This window comes from Strix uralensis, chromosome 15, assembly GCF_047716275.1.
Source record: "Strix uralensis isolate ZFMK-TIS-50842 chromosome 15, bStrUra1, whole genome shotgun sequence".
In the NCBI taxonomy this organism is placed as follows: domain Eukaryota; kingdom Metazoa; phylum Chordata; class Aves; order Strigiformes; family Strigidae; genus Strix; species Strix uralensis.
The window spans coordinates 13,203,058-13,220,186 of NC_133986.1; the positions used below are offsets into that span (position 1 = coordinate 13,203,058).

The window sequence follows — 17,129 nt, forward strand, 5'->3', positions numbered from 1 at the left end:
CCCACCCGTGCCATGCCCCGGGGCGGCGGCGGCGGCGGCGGCTGCTCCGGGCGGCGCGGCGGGGGTGAAGGGGGCGAGCAGCCCCCCCGGCACCGGCCATGAGCCCCGGGGCAGCGGGCAGCGCCTGAGCGGCCGCCCCGCCATGCGGCCCCCCACGGCTCGGGACCTGCCCCAAGGTAGGCGTGGGGACGGGCGGGGGGGCCCACGGGCGGACCCCCGGGGCGGGAGCGGGGGGGAGCCCGGTCCCGACTTGCGGTGCCCCGGGGCTCTTGGGGTGCCCGCGGCAGCGCGGCGTGTGGGTGCCCCGGGGTGCGTGGGGAGCCCGGTGCCCCCCCCCCCCCCAGCCCGGTGTGGGGGAGCAGCTCCGGGGCACCCCAGGGCGCGCCCCCCGCCACCCGTGGGGTGCTCGGGGCAGCTCCGGGGTGCGCAGCCCGGCGTGGGGGTGCCCCGGGACCCAGGGGGTGCCCGGTGCCAACCCAGCCCGGCGTGGGGGTGCCCCGCGCCCCGCGGGGTGCCCGGTGCAGCTCCAGGACTCACAGCCCCGGCGTGGGGGTGCCCCGCGCCCCACGGGGAGCCCGGGGTGCGCAGCCCGGGGGGGGGGAGCGGGCGCCCCACGACACACCCTGTGCACCACCGGGGTGCATCGCCCTGCGTGGGGGTACCCCGCGACCCGCGGGGTACCCGCTGCCACCCCAGGACCCCCAGCCCGGCGTGGGGGTGCCCCACGCCACACCCGGTGCACGCCCGGTGCAGAGGGGGCCCGGGTGGGCACCGCGGGCTCCGTGGGGGACCCACGAGCGTCGCGCCGGTTCCGGACCGGGACCTGGGCGGGGGAAGAAGGGGCGGGGGGGGGGGGGGCACGGGGCGGGGGGAAAAAACGGTGCCCGGGAACCGGTGACTTCAGCTCCCAACTGAGTCAGCCCGCGGCGAGGGGGAGTGACAGATGGGACGCGGGTGGGGGGCGCACGCCGGCACGGGGCGCCGGGGGAGGGGGGCGGCGCTGAGCAGCTGCGCCGGACGCCTCCGTGGGTGGGTGGGGGTGTGTCGTGTGTCCCCCCCCCTCCCCGTGGCGCACCGGGGAGGGGGGGGGGGCGCCACCGCGCCCCCTCCCCTCCCCCGGTACCGGCGCTGGGCGCATCCACGCATCCCCGGGCGTGGGGCCAGGCCGCCGGGCTGAATTATGGATGAGGCTCTCGGGTTGCAGGAGGAGGAGGAGGAGGGGGGGGTGGGCGGGGGGGAGGGGATGGACACGGAGGGGGGGTTGGGGCGGGGGGGAAGCGGCGCTGAACACCCGGAGCGGCGGCGGCGGCGGCGCGTGTCACCGGCGCGAGCGTCAGCCCGCGCCCACGCGCGCCCCGCCCCGCACGTGGCCGCGGCACGCGCGCACGTGGCACCGCCCCGTTGTCGGGGGGGGGGTGGGGGGTATGGACCCCCCCCCACTGGGGGGCGGGGGGTGTGTCCCGGGGGTGCGTGGCCACGTGGAGTGGGCACGGTCCCGGGGGGTCCCAGGGGAACGGCCCCCAGTGGGGTCGGTCGGTTCGGGGGGGGGGGCCCAGCGCTGTGGGGTGGGCTGGGTCCTGTGGGGCAGCAGGGCCCCGGGGGGGGGTTTGGGGAGCACAGCCCTGGGGGGCTGACGGGGTCCTGGGGGGCTCCCAGGGTGGGCATGGCCGGATGGGGTGGGCATGGTCCTGGGGGGCTCCTGGAGGTGTCCAACCCCATGGGGTGATCATGGCCTTGGGGCCCTCCTGGGGGGCCATGGCCCTATGGGGTGGTCATGGCCCCTGGGGGGCTCCTAGGAGTGTCCAACCATAGGGTGGTCATAGCCTTGAGGGGGTTCCTGGACCACCATGGCCCTATGGGGTGATCATGGCCTTGGGGCTCTCCTGGGGGGCCATGGCCTTATGGGGTGCTCATGGCCCTTGGGGGGCTCCTGGAGGTGTCCAACCCCATGGAGCAGTCATGGCTTTGGGGGAGTTCTTGGAGGACCATGGCCCCATGGAGTGCTCATGGCCCTTGGGGGGTTCTTGGGGTCCATGGCCCTATGGGTGGTCATGGCCTTGGGGTTCTCCTGGGGAGCCATGGCCCTATGGGGTGATCATGGCCCTTGGGGGGCTCCTGGGGGGCCATGGCCACGTGGGTGGTCAAGGCTTTGGGGGGGTTCCTGGGGCACCACAGCCCTATGGGTGGTCATGGCCTTGAGGTTCTCCTGGGGGGCCATGGCCCAGTGGGTGGTCACAGCCCTTGTGGTGCAGTTCCCAGGGCGCCCCGTGCCGCGGGGGTGGGGGCTGCCAGGGAGGGCCCTCCCGGGGCGGTGGGCGCGCGGGGCCGTGCGGGGGCAGCACCCCGGCCGATGCCCCGCGCTGACGCCCCGCTGTGCCCGCAGGCGGGCGCCTGGCGGCCCTGCTGCTGGCGGCGCTGGCGTGGGTGCCCGGCGGGGCGCCCGCCTGCCCCGCGCTCTGCACCTGCTACGTCTCGCCGCCCACCGTCAGCTGCCAGGCCAACAACTTCTCCTCGGTGCCCGCGGGGCTCCCGCCCGGCGCCCGCCGCCTCTTCCTGCAGAACAACGTCATCGGGGCGCTGCGGGCGGGCACCTTCGGGCCCAGCACCGTCACCCTCTGGCTCTACTCCAACAACATCTCCTCCATCCAGCCGGGCACCTTCCGACACCTGCCCGCCCTGGAGGAGCTCGACCTGGGTGACAACCCCCACCTCCGCGTCCTGGCCCCCGACACCTTCCACGGCCTCCGGCGCCTCCAGGCCCTGCACCTCTACCGGTGCCGGCTGGCCAGCCTGCCCAGCGGCATCTTCCGCGGCCTCCACAGCCTCCAGTACCTCTACCTGCAGGAGAACGGGCTGCTCTACCTCCAGGTCCGCCGCAGCCCCCGGGCTGCCCCGGCTCGGCCGTGGGGTGCCCAGGGGGGAGGCGCGTGAAGCGGGGCGGTGGGGGAGGCCTCCGGGGTACGGACGTGGGACCATTTGGGCTCTGTGATGGGTGACGCTGGTGAAGCTGGGGCGTGGGGACAAGGTGCAGGGACATGGGACAGGGCGATGGCCGTGGGGCAGTGTCATGCAGGGCAGGGACGTGGGGTTATGGTGATCCGCACAGGACAAAGTGTGGGGTGATGGGGTGGGGACACAGGGCAGGGTGATGGGTGACACCCGTGGGCAGGGAGCCGGGGCAGGGCTGGGGGCTCCCCGGCGGGGCTGCATGCCCCATACCCACCCTCCCTTTCCCCCCACCACAGGACGACCTCTTTGCCGACCTGGCCAACCTGAGTCACCTCTTCCTACACGGGAACCGGGTGCGGGCGCTGTCGGAGGGCGTCTTCCGAGGGTTGCCCAGCCTGGACCGCCTGCTGCTGCACGCCAACCGCCTGGTCGCCATCCACCGCCGCGCCTTCCGGGGCCTGGCCCGCCTCACCATCCTCTACCTGTTCAACAACAGCCTGGCCGCGCTGCCCGGGGACCCGCTGGCCGCCCTCCCCGCCCTCCAGTTCCTGCGCCTCAACGCCAACCCCTGGGCCTGCGACTGCCGCGCGCGCCCGCTCTGGGCCTGGTTCCGGCGCACCCGCGTCTCCAGCTCCCCCGTCCCCTGCGCCAGCCCCCCGCACCGCCGCGGCACCGATCTGCGCCACCTCCGCCCCCGCGACTTCGACGCCTGCCCCGAGGAGGAGGAGGACGAGGAGGAGGACGAGGAGGAGGGGGAGGAGGAAGATGGTGGTGGCGGCGGGGTGGCGGTGATGGGCACCCCCGGGCGGGCACTGGGTCGCCCCGGCACCCTTCCAGCCGCACCGCCCTCCGCCTTCTACCGCGACGGCCTGCCCCCCCACGACCTGCGGGGACCCCAGCCCCGGCCGCCCCCCCCTTCCCGCGACTCCCGCGGCCCCCCCGGGGATGCCCGTTGCCCCCAGGCACCCTGTGCCCCCATGGCCGCCGCCGCCCCCCGCCAGCCCCACGTCCTCCTGCCCCTCCTGGGTCTGCTCCTGCCCCGGCTCTGAGCCCCCCCCGGCACACCCGGGGGGGTCCCGGCTCTGCGGGGTGCCTGTGCCCCCCTTCTCCCCAGGGGGGGGGCCCCTAGGACTGTGGGGGGGGACAGCTGGGGGACGGCCGCAGGATGCAGGGGGTCCCCCCCATCCTGAGCAGGAAAAACCCCCAACAGGAACCAAAAGGTGGGAAATTATTTATTAAAAATGGTCTTATTTTGGGAGAGAGGGGCCTGGCTGCTGCAGGGGGGGTTGGGGGGGGGGGGGGGAGGGGGGGCAGGGCAAGGGGGGGGGCCGCTGCCTTTCCAGGTCACCGCCTGCTCCTGCTGAAATATTGATGGCACCGCCGCCGCGCCCGGGCGGCTGGAGGGCAGCAAGGCGTGCAGAGCTCGCTGCGGGGACGCACGGACAGACGGACGGGGGGATGGAACAGACCTCCCCATCCCCCCCCAATGCAGCGCGGCACCCCGAGCTGCAGGGTGTGCACGCACAAGCACCCGCTGCCACACAGCACCCGGTGACACGACACCCTTTGCGGGGTGCCGGCACCGCAGGCGGCCGCGGGTGTAACGGGAGCCGCGCCGTCACCCGCACCCCGCACAGCCTGACCCACTTCCCGGCAGGCGCCGGCGCACAGACAGCGTGCAGGCTGCAGACGGACGGACAGACACAGGGACACTGCCCACCCGTGGCTGGGGTCCCTCTGGGGGGGTGTCACCCCGTGGGGGGGTGTCCCTATGCAGGTGTCCTTCACCCAGGGTCAGGGTGTCCCTGCAGGGTGTCTCTGCTAGTGTAGCTCCCTGGGTGTCCCTGTGTGGGTGTCCGTGGCCCTCTCCGACTGTTCCTCTGGGTGTGCGTGTCCCAGCTGTTCCTCCCCAGGTGTCTCTGGATGTCCCCGCATGCTCCTCGTCCAGGTGTGGGTGTCTCTGGGCTGTTCCTGCTTGGGGGTCTGTCCCCAGCAGCTCCTCCCCACCTGTCCCTGTGTAGGTGTCCCTGTCCGGCTGTCCCTGACCAGGACAGGGTGTCTGAGGGTGTCCCCGCGTGGGTGTCCCTGCATGTATGTCCCTCTCTGGCTGCTCCAGGGCTGTGTCCCTCTGCAGGGTGTCCCCCGGGTGTGTCCCCCCCGGCTGGCAGACAGGGAGGGGCAGAGCCCCATCCCCACCCCGCAGGGGATTACGAGGGGCTCAACCCAGCTCTGCCTAATCCGGGGATTACATGGGCTGGGCCTGGCCAGGAGACGAGGGAGGGCACCCAGGGGTGCCCCCCTCAGGGACACAGCACGTGGCAGCTGGGGACAGCAAGGGGGGTGCTCCCCAGCAGCATCCGCCGGCGCGTATCCCAACACGTCACCACGGGGTGGCTTGGGGGGGGCGATAGAAGGAAACCAGCTGTCCCAAAGCCTCCAGTTTATTGGGGTGAGGGGGAGTGGGGGGCCGGGGGGGCTCAGGCGGTGCCCGTGCCCTGCTGCATGCGCTTGAGGAGCTCCTCATCCTGCAGCGACAGCTCCGTCAGCTTCTTGCCCATCCTCTCGTGGACCTCCAGGTACTTGGCCACGCAGCGGTCCAGGCACACGCTCTCCCCCTTCGACAGCTCCGCGTCCTTGTAGTGGGGGGGGACGCACTTTCGGTGGCACGCCTGCGTCATCCTGCACGGCACCATCAGCCCCGGGCACCCCCCAGCACCCCAACACCTCCAACGCCCCCCGGGGTCACTGCCATCCTCAGGCACCCCCAGAACCCCCCCAAGTGTCCCCCATCCTCAGTGCCCCCAAATTCCCCAGGCACACCCAGCACTCCCCTCAACACCCCTCCACCCACAGGGTCCCGCAGAGCCTCTGACACCCCCTAGTACTCCCCCCAAGGGCACCCCCCAGTGCCTCCCGCAGCCCCCAATGCTCCCCCCCCCCCCATCCCCAGGCACTCCCCAACACACCTGGGTGCTCCCAGTGTCCCCAGAACCCCCAATGCCCCCCCAGTACCACCCCCATCCCCGCGCACCCCCCACCATCTCAGCCCCACGCCCCAGAGTCACCCCAGCACCCCCAGGTCCAAGCACCTCCCCAGACCCTCCAGCACCCCCAGTGCCCCCCCCCCAAGTGCCGCTGCCCCTCCCCGCCCCCGGACGGGCGCACCGGTTGTACATGTCGGCCATCATGTCAACCTCCAGCTCGGCCGCCAGCTGCTGGGCCCGCAGCGGGTCCATGGCGGCCGGGCCCGGCTCGGCGGGGCTCGGCGGGGCTCGGCCCGGGACCCCTCGGCGGCTCCGGGCAGGAAGCACGTGGGCGCCGCGCTTCCGCCCACGCGCAGGAACGCCCCGCCCCGCCGCCGGCTTCGGCCAATGGAAACCAGGAAGGTGGGGAAGAGGGGCGCGTCCCCCACGCTGATAGGGCACCGCGGGAGGGGGCGGGCCAGGAGGGCGGGGCCACCGCCGCGGGGGGCGGGGCCGGAACTGGGCAACACCCCCGGGGGTCTCCGCGACCCCTCCGTGACCCCGCTGTGTCCCCCCTGTCCCCACGCGAGCCCGTGTCCCCCGTGTCCCCCCACGTGCCCGTGACCCCCCGATGTCCCCCCACGTACCCGTGTCCCCCCGTGTCCCCCCAGTCCCCCCGTCCCTGTCCGGGTACCCGTGACCCCCCCGTGTCCCCCCGCGGGCTCCTTTGGGGTGTCCCCGGTGCCCGGGCGGGGGTGTCCGTGTGTCCACCCCGCGCCGTCCCCGCCCGTCCCCACGTGTGTGTGTCCCCCCCACGCGTGCCCCGCGCCCCGCGGGTGGGCGGTGAGTGAAGGCGGCACCTGCCCCCGCCGGGTAAAAATAGCCCCGGGGGGGCGGGGCCGGGGAGAGCGACCGGGGCGGCGGGAGCGGGAGGGTACGGGGACAGGGGGGGCGGGGGGGCCGAGGGGGGGATAGGGGGTGAGGGGGGGGGGGGGGGGCTGGGAGGGGACACGGGGGGTGGGGAAGGGGAATAGAGGGGGGGGGGATTTGGGGGGCCGGGAGGGCATATAGGGGGGCGCGGCGGCATTGGGAGGGGAATAGGAGGGTGGGGGGGTGGGTTTGGGGGGCCCGGAGGGGACACAGGGGGGCGGGGGGGTCTGGGAGGGGAATAAGGGGGTGGTGGAGTGGGTTTGGGGGGCCCGGAGGGGACACAGGGGGGCGGGGGGGTCTGGGAGGGGAATAAGGGGGTGGTGGAGTGGGTTTGGGGGGCCAGGAGGGGACATGGCAGGGCGGGGGTGAACGTTGGGGATCGGGAAGTGGGGGGGGGGCAGTACGGGGGTAGGGGGGTGTCTGGGGGGGTGGGGGGGGTCGGGAGGGGGACATGGCGGGGCGGGGGGCTGAGAGGCAGAATGGGGGGGTGGGAGGGGATGTGGGGGGGTCAGGACGGGGACATGGGAGGTTGGGAGGGGGAATGGGGGGGGTACAGGAATGTGCAGGGGCAATGAGGGTGCTCAGGGTGGGAGAATGGGGGTGTCAGGGCTGGGGGGGGGGCATGGGAACAAGGGCAGGGTGGGGGGTAGCCGGGCTGGGGGGCTATGGGGGACACGGACAAGCTGGGGGGAGGCACCCCAGTGACAGCCCTGTGCCCCTGCAGCAGTGACCGCAGCAGCATGGAGCCCCAGGGAGACTCTGACACCCCCACCCCGGACACCCCCGGCACCCCCCCTCACCCCCCCGCGGGGCCAGAGGATGGGGGGGCGGCGGGGGGCAGTGGAGAAGCAGCAGCTCGGCCCGGCGGGGGGGACCCTCGGGCAACGGGGGGCGATGGGGGTGATGGCGAGGAGGCAGGGACAAAGGGGGACACAGCGGGGGACCCCAAGACATCTGAGGATGGGGGGGGTGACACCAAGGGAGCAGGGGACACGGGGGGGGACCCCAAGGCAGCTGAGGATGAGGGGGGTGACACCAAGGGAGCAGGGGACACAGGGGGGGACCCCAAGGCAGCTGAGGATGAGGGGGATGACACCAAGGGAGCAGGGGACACAGGGGGGGACCCCAAGGCATCTGAGGATGGTGGGGGTGACACCAAGGGAGCAGAGGACACGGGGGGGGACCCCAAGGCATCTGAGGATGAGGGGGGTGACACCAGGGTGTCTGAGAATGAGGGAGGTGACACCAAGGGAGCAGGGGACATGGGGGGCAATGACAAAGCCGCTGAGGATGAGGGGGGCGATGCCAAGGGAGCAGGGGACATGGGGGGGGACACGGGGGGGGACGCCAAGGGAGAGGCTGCAGGGGGCGATGCCAGAGCTGCTGAGGACATGGGAGGTGACACCAGGGGCACAGGGGACACCGGGGACGATGCCAAGGCAGAGCCAGCCAGGGGGGGCACTGGGGGGGAGGCACAGGAGGAGCTGGGGCCAGCAGCAGCGGGCAGCACCCGGGGCCGGCAGGTGAGAGGGGACACGGGGGGGGCACAGCCAGGGATATTGGGGGGGGGGGTGGCAGGTGTGGGGACAGGAGTGACAGTGGCCGTGCTGGCAGTGCCACCCCCACTGTCCCCGCAGGACCCCGCCTGGCTGCAGGACGAGGAGGACGAGCTGTGGCCCGAGTTCCCCCCCTGCTCGTCCCCGGGGGGGGCCACCAGCCCCACGTCCCCCATGTCCCCCACGTCCCCTGTGGTGTCCCCAGTGTCCCCCACATCCCCCACAGGTAAGGGCTGCTCTGGGCAGGGCCCTGCTGTGTCACCGGAGTCCCCTGGGGTCCCCTCCGTGTCCCCTTCTCTTTGGGGGGGATCTCCAACCCCTGATGGTGCCCCAGGGATGCCCCCACCCCCGCTCCCCCAATTTGGCACCTCGCCAGTGCCTGGAGGGGATGGGGTGCCCCCACCCCGGGGTGGGGTCACTGACCCCTCGTCTCTCCCTTGCAGTGGGTGCCACCGAGGGCTCGGGGGGCAACAAGAGGTGAGTGGGGGGGGGGGGGCACGGCCCCACGGGTGCCCCACGGTGGGCACCCCACAGCCCTGTGGGAACCCCCAGCCCACACCCCCCACTCCCCCCCATGGCTGGCCCACCCGCAGCGGTGCCCTCACCCCCACCCACGGGGCCACCCGTGTGCCCGCAGGGGTGCGCCAGCGGAGGGGGCGCGGGGCCGGGTGCCCCCCGGGAGGCCGAGGCCGGAGGGGGCTGGGGGGCGGCCACGCGTGAGTGCCCGGGCGCAGGGGCGCAGCGCCATCCTGGAGAAGTTTGGAGGGTGAGAGGGGCCGGGGGGCACGGGGGGGCTGGTGGGCATGGGGAGCATGGGGCAGTGGGGGGGTTGGGGGGGCATAGAACAATAGGGGGGGGCTGTGGGAAATGGGGGGTGGGGGGTACTGGGGGGGCTATGGGATAGTGGGGGTATGGCAGGGGGACACAGGGCAGTGGGGATTTTGGGGGGGCCATGGGGAAGTGACAAGAATGGGGGGACTGGGGGGCCATGGGGCAGTGGGGGTATTGAGGGGACACAGGGGAATGGGGGGGGGCTGTGGGGAAATGGGGGGTAGGGGGTGACTGGGGGCCATGGGGGCATGGGGATATTGGGGGGCACAGGGCAATGGGGGTTTTGGGGAGGCCATGAGGAGAATGAGGGGACTGGGGGGGGGCATGGGGCAGTGGGGGTATTGGGGGGGGACACAGGGCAATGGGGGGCACTGGTGGGGGGTCAGGGACACTGTGCAATGGGGGTCCCCTGGGGGCAGACTGTGGCCGATGGGGAGTCACCAGGAGGGTTGGGCCGAGGGGGAGCCACGTGTGGAGCAGGTGCTGGGGGGTTGTGGGGAGCCCCACGGCACCTGGCGTCCCCCCCAGGGCAGCCACGGGGCCGGCCCCGCACCTGAAGCGGTCGGGGGGCACGGCCGCGGTGAAGGCCATGCTGCTGGAGTGGTGCCGCTCCAGGACCCGCGGCTACCAGGTGAGCACCGGGGGGGGGACACACGCTCCGTGGGGTGTCCGTGGGGTGTCTTGACCCCCACCCCCCCCCCGCGGCAGCACGTGGAGGTGCAGAACTTCTCGGGGAGCTGGGGCAGCGGCCTGGCCTTCTGCGCCCTCCTCCACAGTTTCTTCCCCGACGCCTTCGACTACGGCAGCCTGGAGCCCGGCGCCCGCCGGCACAACTTCGCCCTGGCCTTCGCCACCGCCGAGTGAGAGCACCCCCGGTGGCCCCCCCACCCCCCGTCCGCGGGTGGAGGGCGCCGGGTGACAGCGGTGTCCCCGCAGGGAGCGGGCGGGCTGCGCCCCGCTGCTGGAGGTGGAGGACATGGTGCGGCTGCCGGTGCCCGATGCCAAGTGTGTCTACACGTACCTGCAGGAGCTGTACCGCTGCCTGGTGGCCAAGGGGCTGGTGAAGACCAAGAAGCGCTGAGGGGGGGTCCCCCACGGCCCCCCACCTGTGACACACCCCCAACATTTCGTCCCCCAGCAGTAAAGGCTTTGTGGTGCCGGGCTGCGGCGGCCTCGTCTCTCGCGGGGGGACACGGGCACCAAGTCCCGGCAGCGGGGACAAGCAGGCAGTGGGGGGGGACACGACAACCCCTCAGGGCTGGCAGCACCTCCCCGGTGCCCCCCACCACCCCAGTGAGGCGTCACAGGGCCAAAGCAGGAGCAGGAGTAAATTTATTAACTGAGGTGCCAGGACCCATCGCTGCGGTGCCCGGCTGGGGTCCAGGCTCCAGCACCAAGGGGAGGGCGATGGCGGGGTGCCCCCGGTGCGGGGGCTCAGGACCCCCCGGGGGGGTCGGGGCGCTGCTCGGCGTGGCGGCGGGTGTGTTCCTCCGCTCGGCGCTGGAAAACCTCAGGTTGCTGCTGGAGCTGACGGGCCAGCTCCGGGCGCAGCACCCGCTGGGGGTCCGGGCTGTCGAGCAGCAGCAGCAGGTCCTGCAGCACTGCGGGCACCACGGTGGGGGGGGGGGGGTCAGGGCAGGCCTCCCCTCCCACCGGGCCCCCCCACAGCCATCCCCGAGGTGCCCACCTTGGAGGGCGCGGGTGGAGGGCAGCCAGTGCTGGGTGGAGGTGAGGGGCTGGCAGACGCCGCCGTCGGGGTCCACGCCGGGGTGGTAGATGCTGGTGCGCAGGGTGAGGTGGGGGGGGGCCAGCGGGTGGTGGGGGGAGAAGGTCAGCTCGAAGCGGAAGGCACCCGCGTTGTACGGGGGGTTGTTCTGCCGTGGTAAGGGGGGGGCACCTCAGACATGCCCATCGCGGGGGGATCCCCGTCCCGGCCATGACACCGCCCCCCCGAGCCCCCCAGGAGGGGAACCCCCACCCAGTGCCCCCAGGGTCCCCACACAGTGTCCTCAGGGGGACCCTCCCCCGTGTTGCCACCCACACAGTGCCCCCAGGAGACCCTCCATGTCCGCAGGGCACCCCCCCCGTCCCCCCCGGAGCTCATCTCCCCCCCCAGGCACCCCGTAGTCCCCCCCCAAGCCCCCCCGCGCCCCCAGGGGAACCCCCCTCTCCCCCGGTTCCCCATGCCCAAGGGACCAACCCCTGTGCCCAGGGCCTCCCCCACCAGCTCCCAGGACCCCCCTCCCGTTCCCCAGGCCCCCCCCCTGCCCAGAGACCCCCAGGGATCCTCCCACTCCCCAGGGTCCCCCCAGATCCCCGTGCCCAGTTCCCCCCCCCGCTCCCCAAGGGACCCCCCCAGGCCCCCTTGGCCCCCCCCCCCACTCACGGGCAGCAGAAGCCCCTCCCAGCGCCGCACGTCACCGTCGAGCGGCCGCACCCCGCGGGCCCCCCCCCAGCGCTGCACCTCCGCCAGCTCCTGCGCGGGGCCGTCACTGGGCGGGGACACCCCGGGACACCCCCCCGTGGAGGGGGGGGGCACTTCTAAGCCACGCCCCGCGTGGAGCAGTTGCCACCGGGGAAACGAAACCGGAGAAACCGGGGAAACACCCCCCGCGGCCCGACACCGGCACCCCCGCACCGGACACCCTCTGCCCCGGTACCGCCGCCCCCCGCCCCGCCACCCCCGCGCCCCCCGCGTCCCCGCACCGGCACCGCGGTACCGGGACCTCCGCACCCCGAGACCGGCCACCGCTCGGTGCTGACCCCAGGACCCCCCGCGCCCCCATCCGGCCCGCCTGGTGCCGGTGCCGTCACGGGGGTACGGCCGCGTCGGTCCCCGGTGCCCCCCGGTGCCCCCCCGATGCCCACCTTGGCGATCCTCCTGTTCATGGCCACCGATGCCCAATGCCCAGTGCTGCTGGGGGGGGCTGCACCGGGCCGCGCCCCTGGGGAGGCGGGGCAAGATGCTCCAGCCCCGCCCCCAGCACGGGGGGACCATAGAGATAGGGGGGATGAGGGGCCAGACAGGCTTTGGAGACCCTGGGACCATAGAGATGGGGGGATGAGGGGCCAGACAGGCTTTGGAGACCCTGGGACCATAGAGATGGGGGGATGAGGGGCCAGACAGGCTTTGGGGACCCTGGGACCATAGAGATGGGGGGATGAGGGGCCAGACAGGCTTTGGAGACCCTGGGACCATAGAGATGGGGGGATGAGGGGCCAGACAGGCTTTGGAGACCCTGGGACCATAGAGATGGGGGGATGAGGGGCCAGACAGGCTTTGGGGACCCTGGGACCATAGAGATGGGGGGGATGAGGGGCCAGACCTGCCCAGGACCCACCCTGGGCAATGCTGGAGGGCAGAGGGGCCAGGTGGTGCCTATCCGCCCCCCCCCCCCAGGGCAGCAGAGGAGTGTGGAGGGAGTCACCCCGGGAGGGGGGGTGTCACACCACCTGGGCCTCCCCCCACGTCATTGGGGGACCAGAGGGACAAGGGCAGAGAGCTTGAGCTGGGGCTTGAGGGGTGAGACTGCCCCTTGTCCCCACGGGGGGTTAAGGGGGGGGCAGTTGGGTGCCCAGAGTTCCCCTTGTGCCCCCAGGGGTCATTGGGGGGGCAGCTGGGGGCCCAGAGCACCCCCCACCTCCCAGAGGTGGCTGCCCGAGGGGTTGGTCCTCCAGCACCGGGAGCAGAGCGGGACGCGGGGCTGGAAGGGGCGGGGGGGCCGTGCCTGGGCCCAGCTCCCCCCCCCCCCCCGCTGCCCCGGGCACCCCCCTCCGCCGGCGCGGCTGATTTACGGGAAACCTCGCGGCCTCCCGCCGCCCTCCTTAATCTTTAACCAGGCGGGGCCGGACCCGGCCAGACCCCCCCGCGCCCGGCCGGACACGCAGGGCCCCGACCCGCCGCGCACCCAGGTGAGCCCGGGGGCTGCCTTCTCCTGCCCCCGCACCCGCCTCCCCGGGGGGGGTCAGAGCGGGGGGGGCACCCCCGGGCGGGGGTACGGGTGGTGCAGGGTGCCGGGGTGGGGTGGGAGGGTTTTGGGTGCCAAGGGGGGGTGCTGGGAGCTGGGGTGGGGTGATCGGGTGCCTGTCAAGCCCTTGACCTCCGCTTGCCCGCCAGGATGCCCACCGTGACGCTCTGGCTGCCCCTGGTGTGGCTGGTGGCCACTGTCACCCCGGTAAGTGTGGCCCAGGGACACGGGCTCCCCGCACCCAGGTGCCCCCATGCCCCCCCTCCCTGAGCCCCCCATCTGGGTGCCCCTGCGCCCCCCCTCACCCCGGTCCTGGTACCCAGGTGCCCACCCCGGAGGCTTCTCCCAGCAGGCTGAAGCTGCTCAGGCAGCACCCGATGCTGCTGGTGCCCCCCCATCCCGCCCCGGGCCCCCCGGGGGATGTGGGGGCCCCCATCCTGCCTGCGCCCACCCCACGTGCCCACCCTGAGGAGCTGCCTGGATCAGATGTCCCCCTCAAGCCCACAGACCCCCCCAGCCCTGAGGTGCTCGAGGGAGCACCCCAGGAGCTGGGCGCCACGTCGAACGGCAGCACGGCAGCGCCCGCACCCAGCACCACAGAGGGACCCCTCAGCACCACTGAGAGACCCCCCAACACCACTGAGAGACCCCTCAGCACCACAGAGGGACCCCCCAGCACACCGGGCACCAGCACCCCACCGTGCCCTGGGGACGAGGAGCCATCCGAGGCCTGCGGGGCACCCACGGAGGAGCAGCGGGCAGCCGTGGCCGAGGCACTGGGCACCTTCGCCCTCCGCTTCTACCAGCACATGGCGGAGGCTGCCCAGCCCGACGCCAACCTGCTCTTCTCCCCCATCAATGTGGTCATGGGGCTCTCGCACCTTCTGCTGGGTGAGGGGCTGCCCGCCGGCACCAGCACCGGCACCGCCCGCGGCCGGCCCGGCCCGACGTGGCCTCGCTGAGCCTCCCCTGTGCCCGCAGGTGCCCGCGGTGAGACCCGTGAGCGCCTGGCCGCCGTCCTGGCACACCCCCCGGGGCTGGCCTGCCCGCACGCGGCCCTGCGGCAGCTCGCCAGCGCGCCCGGACTCTTCTCCGCCGCACAGATCTTCCACCACCCAGGTGAGGCGGGTGCCGGTGGGGCCGCCGGGGCCGGGGCCGGCGCGGGGCTGATGCCAACCGTGCCATCGGGCAGGACTGAGCCTCCGGCCCCGCTTCCTCAATGAGTCCTGGCACTTCTATGGCGCCCGCCCGCGGGCGCTGAGCGGCAACGAGAGCCTGGACCTGCTGCGCGTCAACGCGTGGGTGCGCGAGGCCAGCCAGGGGCTGCTGCCCGCACTCCTGCCTGCGCTGCCCCCACAGCCCCACCTGATGCTGCTCAGCGCCGTCCACCTCCAGGGTATGGCCCCGGGACGGGATCTGCCCCAGAATCTGCCCCCAGGGTTGGCTCAGGGATCTGCCCCAGGATTTGCCCCAGGATCTGCCCCAGAATCTACCCCCAGAATTGGCTCAAGGATCTGCCCCAGGATCTGCCCCAGGATTTGCCCCAGGATCTGCCCCAGGGGTTGGCTCAAGGATCTGCCCCAGGATTTGCACCAGGATCTGCCCCGGGGGTTGGCTCAAGGATCTGCCCCAGGATTTGCACCAGGATCTGCCCCGGGGGTTGGCTCAGGGATCTGCCCCAGGATTTGCCCCGGGGGTTGGCTCAGGGATCTGCCCCGGGATCTGCCCAGCAGCCATTGTGTGTCTGAGCCCGAGGTCGCCCCACGTGGCCCCCGGGTCCCCCCCATCCCCCGCAGCCCCGGTGCCGTGTCCCTGCAGCCACATGGCGCACGCCGCTGAAGGCCAAGCAGACGATGCCGCTGCCCTTCCTGCGCCCCGGGCGCCCTCCCCGCATGGTGCCCACCATGACCAGCAAGAAGTACCCGGTGGCCTCCTTCATTGACCCCCGCCTGCAGGTCCAGGTACCCACCACTGGCTGGGGCACAGGGGGGATGTTGGGCTGTGGCGTCACTCCCTTGGCACTTGGTGGGGAGGATAAAAGGGTGTGACATCACTGCAGCGGCACTGGGGGGGTTGCTGGGCTGTGATGTCACTGCGGTGGTACTGGGGGGGTTGCTGGGCTGTGATGTCACTGCGGTGGTACTGGGGGGGTTGCTGGGCTGTGATGTCACTGCGGTGACACTGGGGGTGTTGCTGGGCTGTGACATCACTTCAGTGGTACTGGGGGGGTTGCTGAGCTGTGACATCACTGCAGTGGCACTGAGGGCCAGGGCCCATCCGCAGGTGGGGCGGCTGGAGCTGAGTGGGGGGATGAGCCTGGTGGTGCTGGTGCCACAGGGGCCCCCGGAGGCACTGGGGGCCCTGGAGCGGGCGCTGGACCCCCCCACCTTCCTGGGGCTGCTGCAGCGGGCGGCCCACACCCCCCCCCGGGCCACTGCCCTGGCCCTGCCCCGCCTGCGCCTCGACCTCGCCCTGGACGTGGTGGCCCTGGTCCACGACATGGGTAAGGCCACCAACCCCCCCCCCCCCCGACCCAGGGCCTGCCCTGGACATCACAGGGTGGGCTGGGGGCGATGTCACTTCCTGCGCAGGAGGCGATGTGCAGTGATGTCACTCCCTGCGGGACATCACTGGCCCTTCCCTGGTCCCTATTCGGGTCCCCTTCCCCAGTGTCCCCAGTGTTCCCCAATGTCCCCAGTGTCCCCATGCCTTTGGTGTCCCCAGGGTTCCTCAGTATGCCCATGTTCCTGGTGTCCCCTGTGTCCCCAGTGCCCCTGATGTGCCCCACTGCCCCCGTGCCCCCAGTGCCCATAATGTCCCCCTTGTCCCCAGTGTCCCCCAGTACCCACGTCCCCATATTACCCCTGCTCTCTCCGGTGTCCCCAATGTCCCCAGTATCCCGGATCTCCCTGGTGTCCCCCCACATCCCTTAGGGTCCCCTGGTGCCGCCCATTGCCCCCAATGTCCCCGGTGTGCCCCTGGCGTCCCCCACATCCCCAGGGTCCCCAAGGCCCCCCACTTCTCCCCCCTGTCCCCCGCGCACCCCCCGGGGTCCCCGTGGGGGCGGCTCTGAGATGGCTGCCACAGACTACGGGCTGTTCCTGGACGCGGAGCTGTGCGGGCTAGCGCGGGGCCCGGCGGTGACGGTGGACGCGGCGCGGCACCGGGCGGTGCTGGCGCTGGACGAGGCCGGCGTGGAGGCGGCGGGTGCCATGGCCACCTCCGTGGCCCGCACGGCCCTGCTGCTGGAGGCCCTGCGCCCCTTCCTCTTCGTCCTCTGGCACGACGCCGGCGCCATCCCCCTCTTCATGGGCCGCCTCAGCGACCCCCAGCCCTGACCCCTGCCCTGACCCCTGCCTGCGCCTGCCCTGACCCCTGCCTGCGCCTGCCCATGCCCCAGCTGCCCACCTGCCCCTGCCCTCCCTCCTCTCACCCCTCCCTCCCTCCTTCCCTCCTTCCTCCTCCCCCTTGTCCCTACTTTCTTCCCTCCCTCCTCCCATCCCTCCTGCCCACGTCCCTCCTTCTTTCCCTCCATCCTTCCTTCTTTTTCCTCCCTCCAGCCCCTGTCCCTCCCTCCTCCCTCTCCCTCTTTCCCTCCAACCACCCTCCAGCCCCCATCCTTCCCTCGTTTCCCTCCCTCCCTCCTCCCTCCCTGCTTCTCCCTCCCTCCCTCCTTCCCCACCTCCCCACCCCTCCCTCCCCCATCTCCCCACCCATCACCCCTCCCCAGCCCCACAGGGCAGTGTGGGGTCCCTGCCCCCCCTGCTCCCCCCCTCCCCGTGCCTCAGGCCCTGAGGCCCCAATAAACGCACCCACCGACCACTGCGCGGCTGCTGCGTGTGGGGAGGGGTAGGGACAGCCCGGGTGCCGGAGAGGCAAGTTGGGGGCTATCAGGGACACCCCCCCCACCCCAGGGTCCCCCTGGCTGCGTG

The 17,129-nt window shown here is 72.9% G+C and overlaps 5 protein-coding genes across 6 annotated transcripts; 3 read left to right on the forward strand and 2 right to left on the reverse strand.

Moving 5' to 3' along the window:
- Positions 1-31: 31 nt before the first annotated feature.
- Positions 32-4,147, forward strand: RTN4RL2 (reticulon 4 receptor like 2). Its single transcript, XM_074884604.1, has 3 exons — positions 32-176; positions 2,384-2,868; positions 3,246-4,147. The coding sequence occupies exons 1-3, from the start codon at positions 143-145 to the stop codon at positions 3,996-3,998; spliced, it is 1,272 nt and encodes a 423-aa protein (XP_074740705.1). The 5' UTR covers positions 32-142; the 3' UTR covers positions 3,999-4,147.
- A 1,227-nt stretch (positions 4,148-5,374) lies between these two features.
- TIMM10 (translocase of inner mitochondrial membrane 10) lies at positions 5,375-6,273 on the reverse strand. Its single transcript, XM_074884664.1, has 2 exons — positions 6,115-6,273; positions 5,375-5,628 (listed from the first exon to the last, which is right to left on the reverse strand). Exons 1-2 carry the CDS (start codon positions 6,183-6,185, stop codon positions 5,427-5,429), a joined length of 273 nt encoding a protein of 90 aa, XP_074740765.1. The 5' UTR covers positions 6,186-6,273; the 3' UTR covers positions 5,375-5,426.
- Positions 6,274-6,403: 130 nt separating this feature from the next.
- On the forward strand, positions 6,404-10,392 carry SMTNL1 (smoothelin like 1). Of its 2 annotated transcripts, XM_074884605.1 has the most exons (8): positions 6,415-6,785; positions 7,567-8,365; positions 8,480-8,624; positions 8,842-8,875; positions 9,036-9,164; positions 9,758-9,860; positions 9,938-10,089; positions 10,166-10,392. In XM_074884605.1, the coding sequence occupies exons 2-8, from the start codon at positions 7,583-7,585 to the stop codon at positions 10,308-10,310; spliced, it is 1,491 nt and encodes a 496-aa protein (XP_074740706.1). In that variant the 5' UTR covers positions 6,415-6,785; positions 7,567-7,582; the 3' UTR covers positions 10,311-10,392. The 2 variants fall into 2 exon arrangements, with proteins under 2 accessions (XP_074740707.1, XP_074740706.1); XM_074884606.1 differs by lacking the exon at positions 9,938-10,089 and having other exon boundaries at positions 6,404-6,785; positions 10,257-10,392.
- Positions 10,393-10,544: 152 nt separating this feature from the next.
- On the reverse strand, positions 10,545-12,174 carry UBE2L6 (ubiquitin conjugating enzyme E2 L6). The gene is made up of 4 exons (XM_074884602.1): positions 12,098-12,174; positions 11,616-11,705; positions 10,917-11,103; positions 10,545-10,830 (listed from the first exon to the last, which is right to left on the reverse strand). The coding sequence occupies exons 1-4, from the start codon at positions 12,116-12,118 to the stop codon at positions 10,664-10,666; spliced, it is 465 nt and encodes a 154-aa protein (XP_074740703.1). The 5' UTR covers positions 12,119-12,174; the 3' UTR covers positions 10,545-10,663.
- SERPING1 (serpin family G member 1) lies at positions 10,637-17,019 on the forward strand. Its single transcript, XM_074884483.1, has 11 exons — positions 10,637-10,844; positions 10,898-11,111; positions 11,622-11,885; positions 13,070-13,141; positions 13,347-13,404; positions 13,521-14,088; positions 14,179-14,316; positions 14,390-14,593; positions 15,016-15,158; positions 15,481-15,700; positions 16,285-17,019. Exons 1-11 carry the CDS (start codon positions 10,637-10,639, stop codon positions 16,533-16,535), a joined length of 2,340 nt encoding a protein of 779 aa, XP_074740584.1. The 3' UTR covers positions 16,536-17,019.
- Positions 17,020-17,129: the final 110 nt, after the last annotated feature.

Excerpts from the sequence above, each read along its gene's own strand:
- RTN4RL2 (XM_074884604.1), top strand. The coding sequence starts at position 143 with ATGCGGCCCCCCACGGCTCGGGACCTGCCCCAAG. Across the intron at positions 177-2,383 it reads GGCTCGGGACCTGCCCCAAG|GCGGGCGCCTGGCGGCCCTG; the intron begins GTAGGCGTGGGG and ends CTGTGCCCGCAG. Across the intron at positions 2,869-3,245 it reads ACGGGCTGCTCTACCTCCAG|GACGACCTCTTTGCCGACCT; the intron begins GTCCGCCGCAGC and ends CCCCCACCACAG.
- TIMM10 (XM_074884664.1), bottom strand. The coding sequence starts at position 6,185 with ATGGACCCGCTGCGGGCCCAGCAGCTGGCGGCCGAGCTGGAGGTTGAC. Across the intron at positions 5,629-6,114 it reads ATGGCCGACATGTACAACCG|GATGACGCAGGCGTGCCACC; the intron begins GTGCGCCCGTCC and ends GGTGCCGTGCAG.
- SMTNL1 (XM_074884605.1), top strand. The coding sequence starts at position 7,583 with ATGGAGCCCCAGGGAGACTCTGACACCCCCACCCCGGACACCCCCGGC. Across the intron at positions 8,876-9,035 it reads GGCTCGGGGGGCAACAAGAG|GGGTGCGCCAGCGGAGGGGG; the intron begins GTGAGTGGGGGG and ends GTGTGCCCGCAG. Across the intron at positions 9,165-9,757 it reads ATCCTGGAGAAGTTTGGAGG|GGCAGCCACGGGGCCGGCCC; the intron begins GTGAGAGGGGCC and ends CGTCCCCCCCAG.
- SERPING1 (XM_074884483.1), top strand. The coding sequence starts at position 10,637 with ATGGCGGGGTGCCCCCGGTGCGGGGGCTCAGGACCCCCCGGGGGGGTC. Across the intron at positions 11,112-11,621 it reads CGGGGGGTTGTTCTGCCGTG|CAGAAGCCCCTCCCAGCGCC; the intron begins GTAAGGGGGGGG and ends ACTCACGGGCAG. Across the intron at positions 14,089-14,178 it reads GCTCTCGCACCTTCTGCTGG|GTGCCCGCGGTGAGACCCGT; the intron begins GTGAGGGGCTGC and ends CTGTGCCCGCAG.
- UBE2L6 (XM_074884602.1), bottom strand. The coding sequence starts at position 12,118 with ATGAACAGGAGGATCGCCAAG. Across the intron at positions 11,706-12,097 it reads TGAACAGGAGGATCGCCAAG|GAGCTGGCGGAGGTGCAGCG; the intron begins GTGGGCATCGGG and ends GGCCCCGCGCAG. Across the intron at positions 10,831-10,916 it reads CTCCACCCGCGCCCTCCAAG|TGCTGCAGGACCTGCTGCTG; the intron begins GTGGGCACCTCG and ends TGGTGCCCGCAG.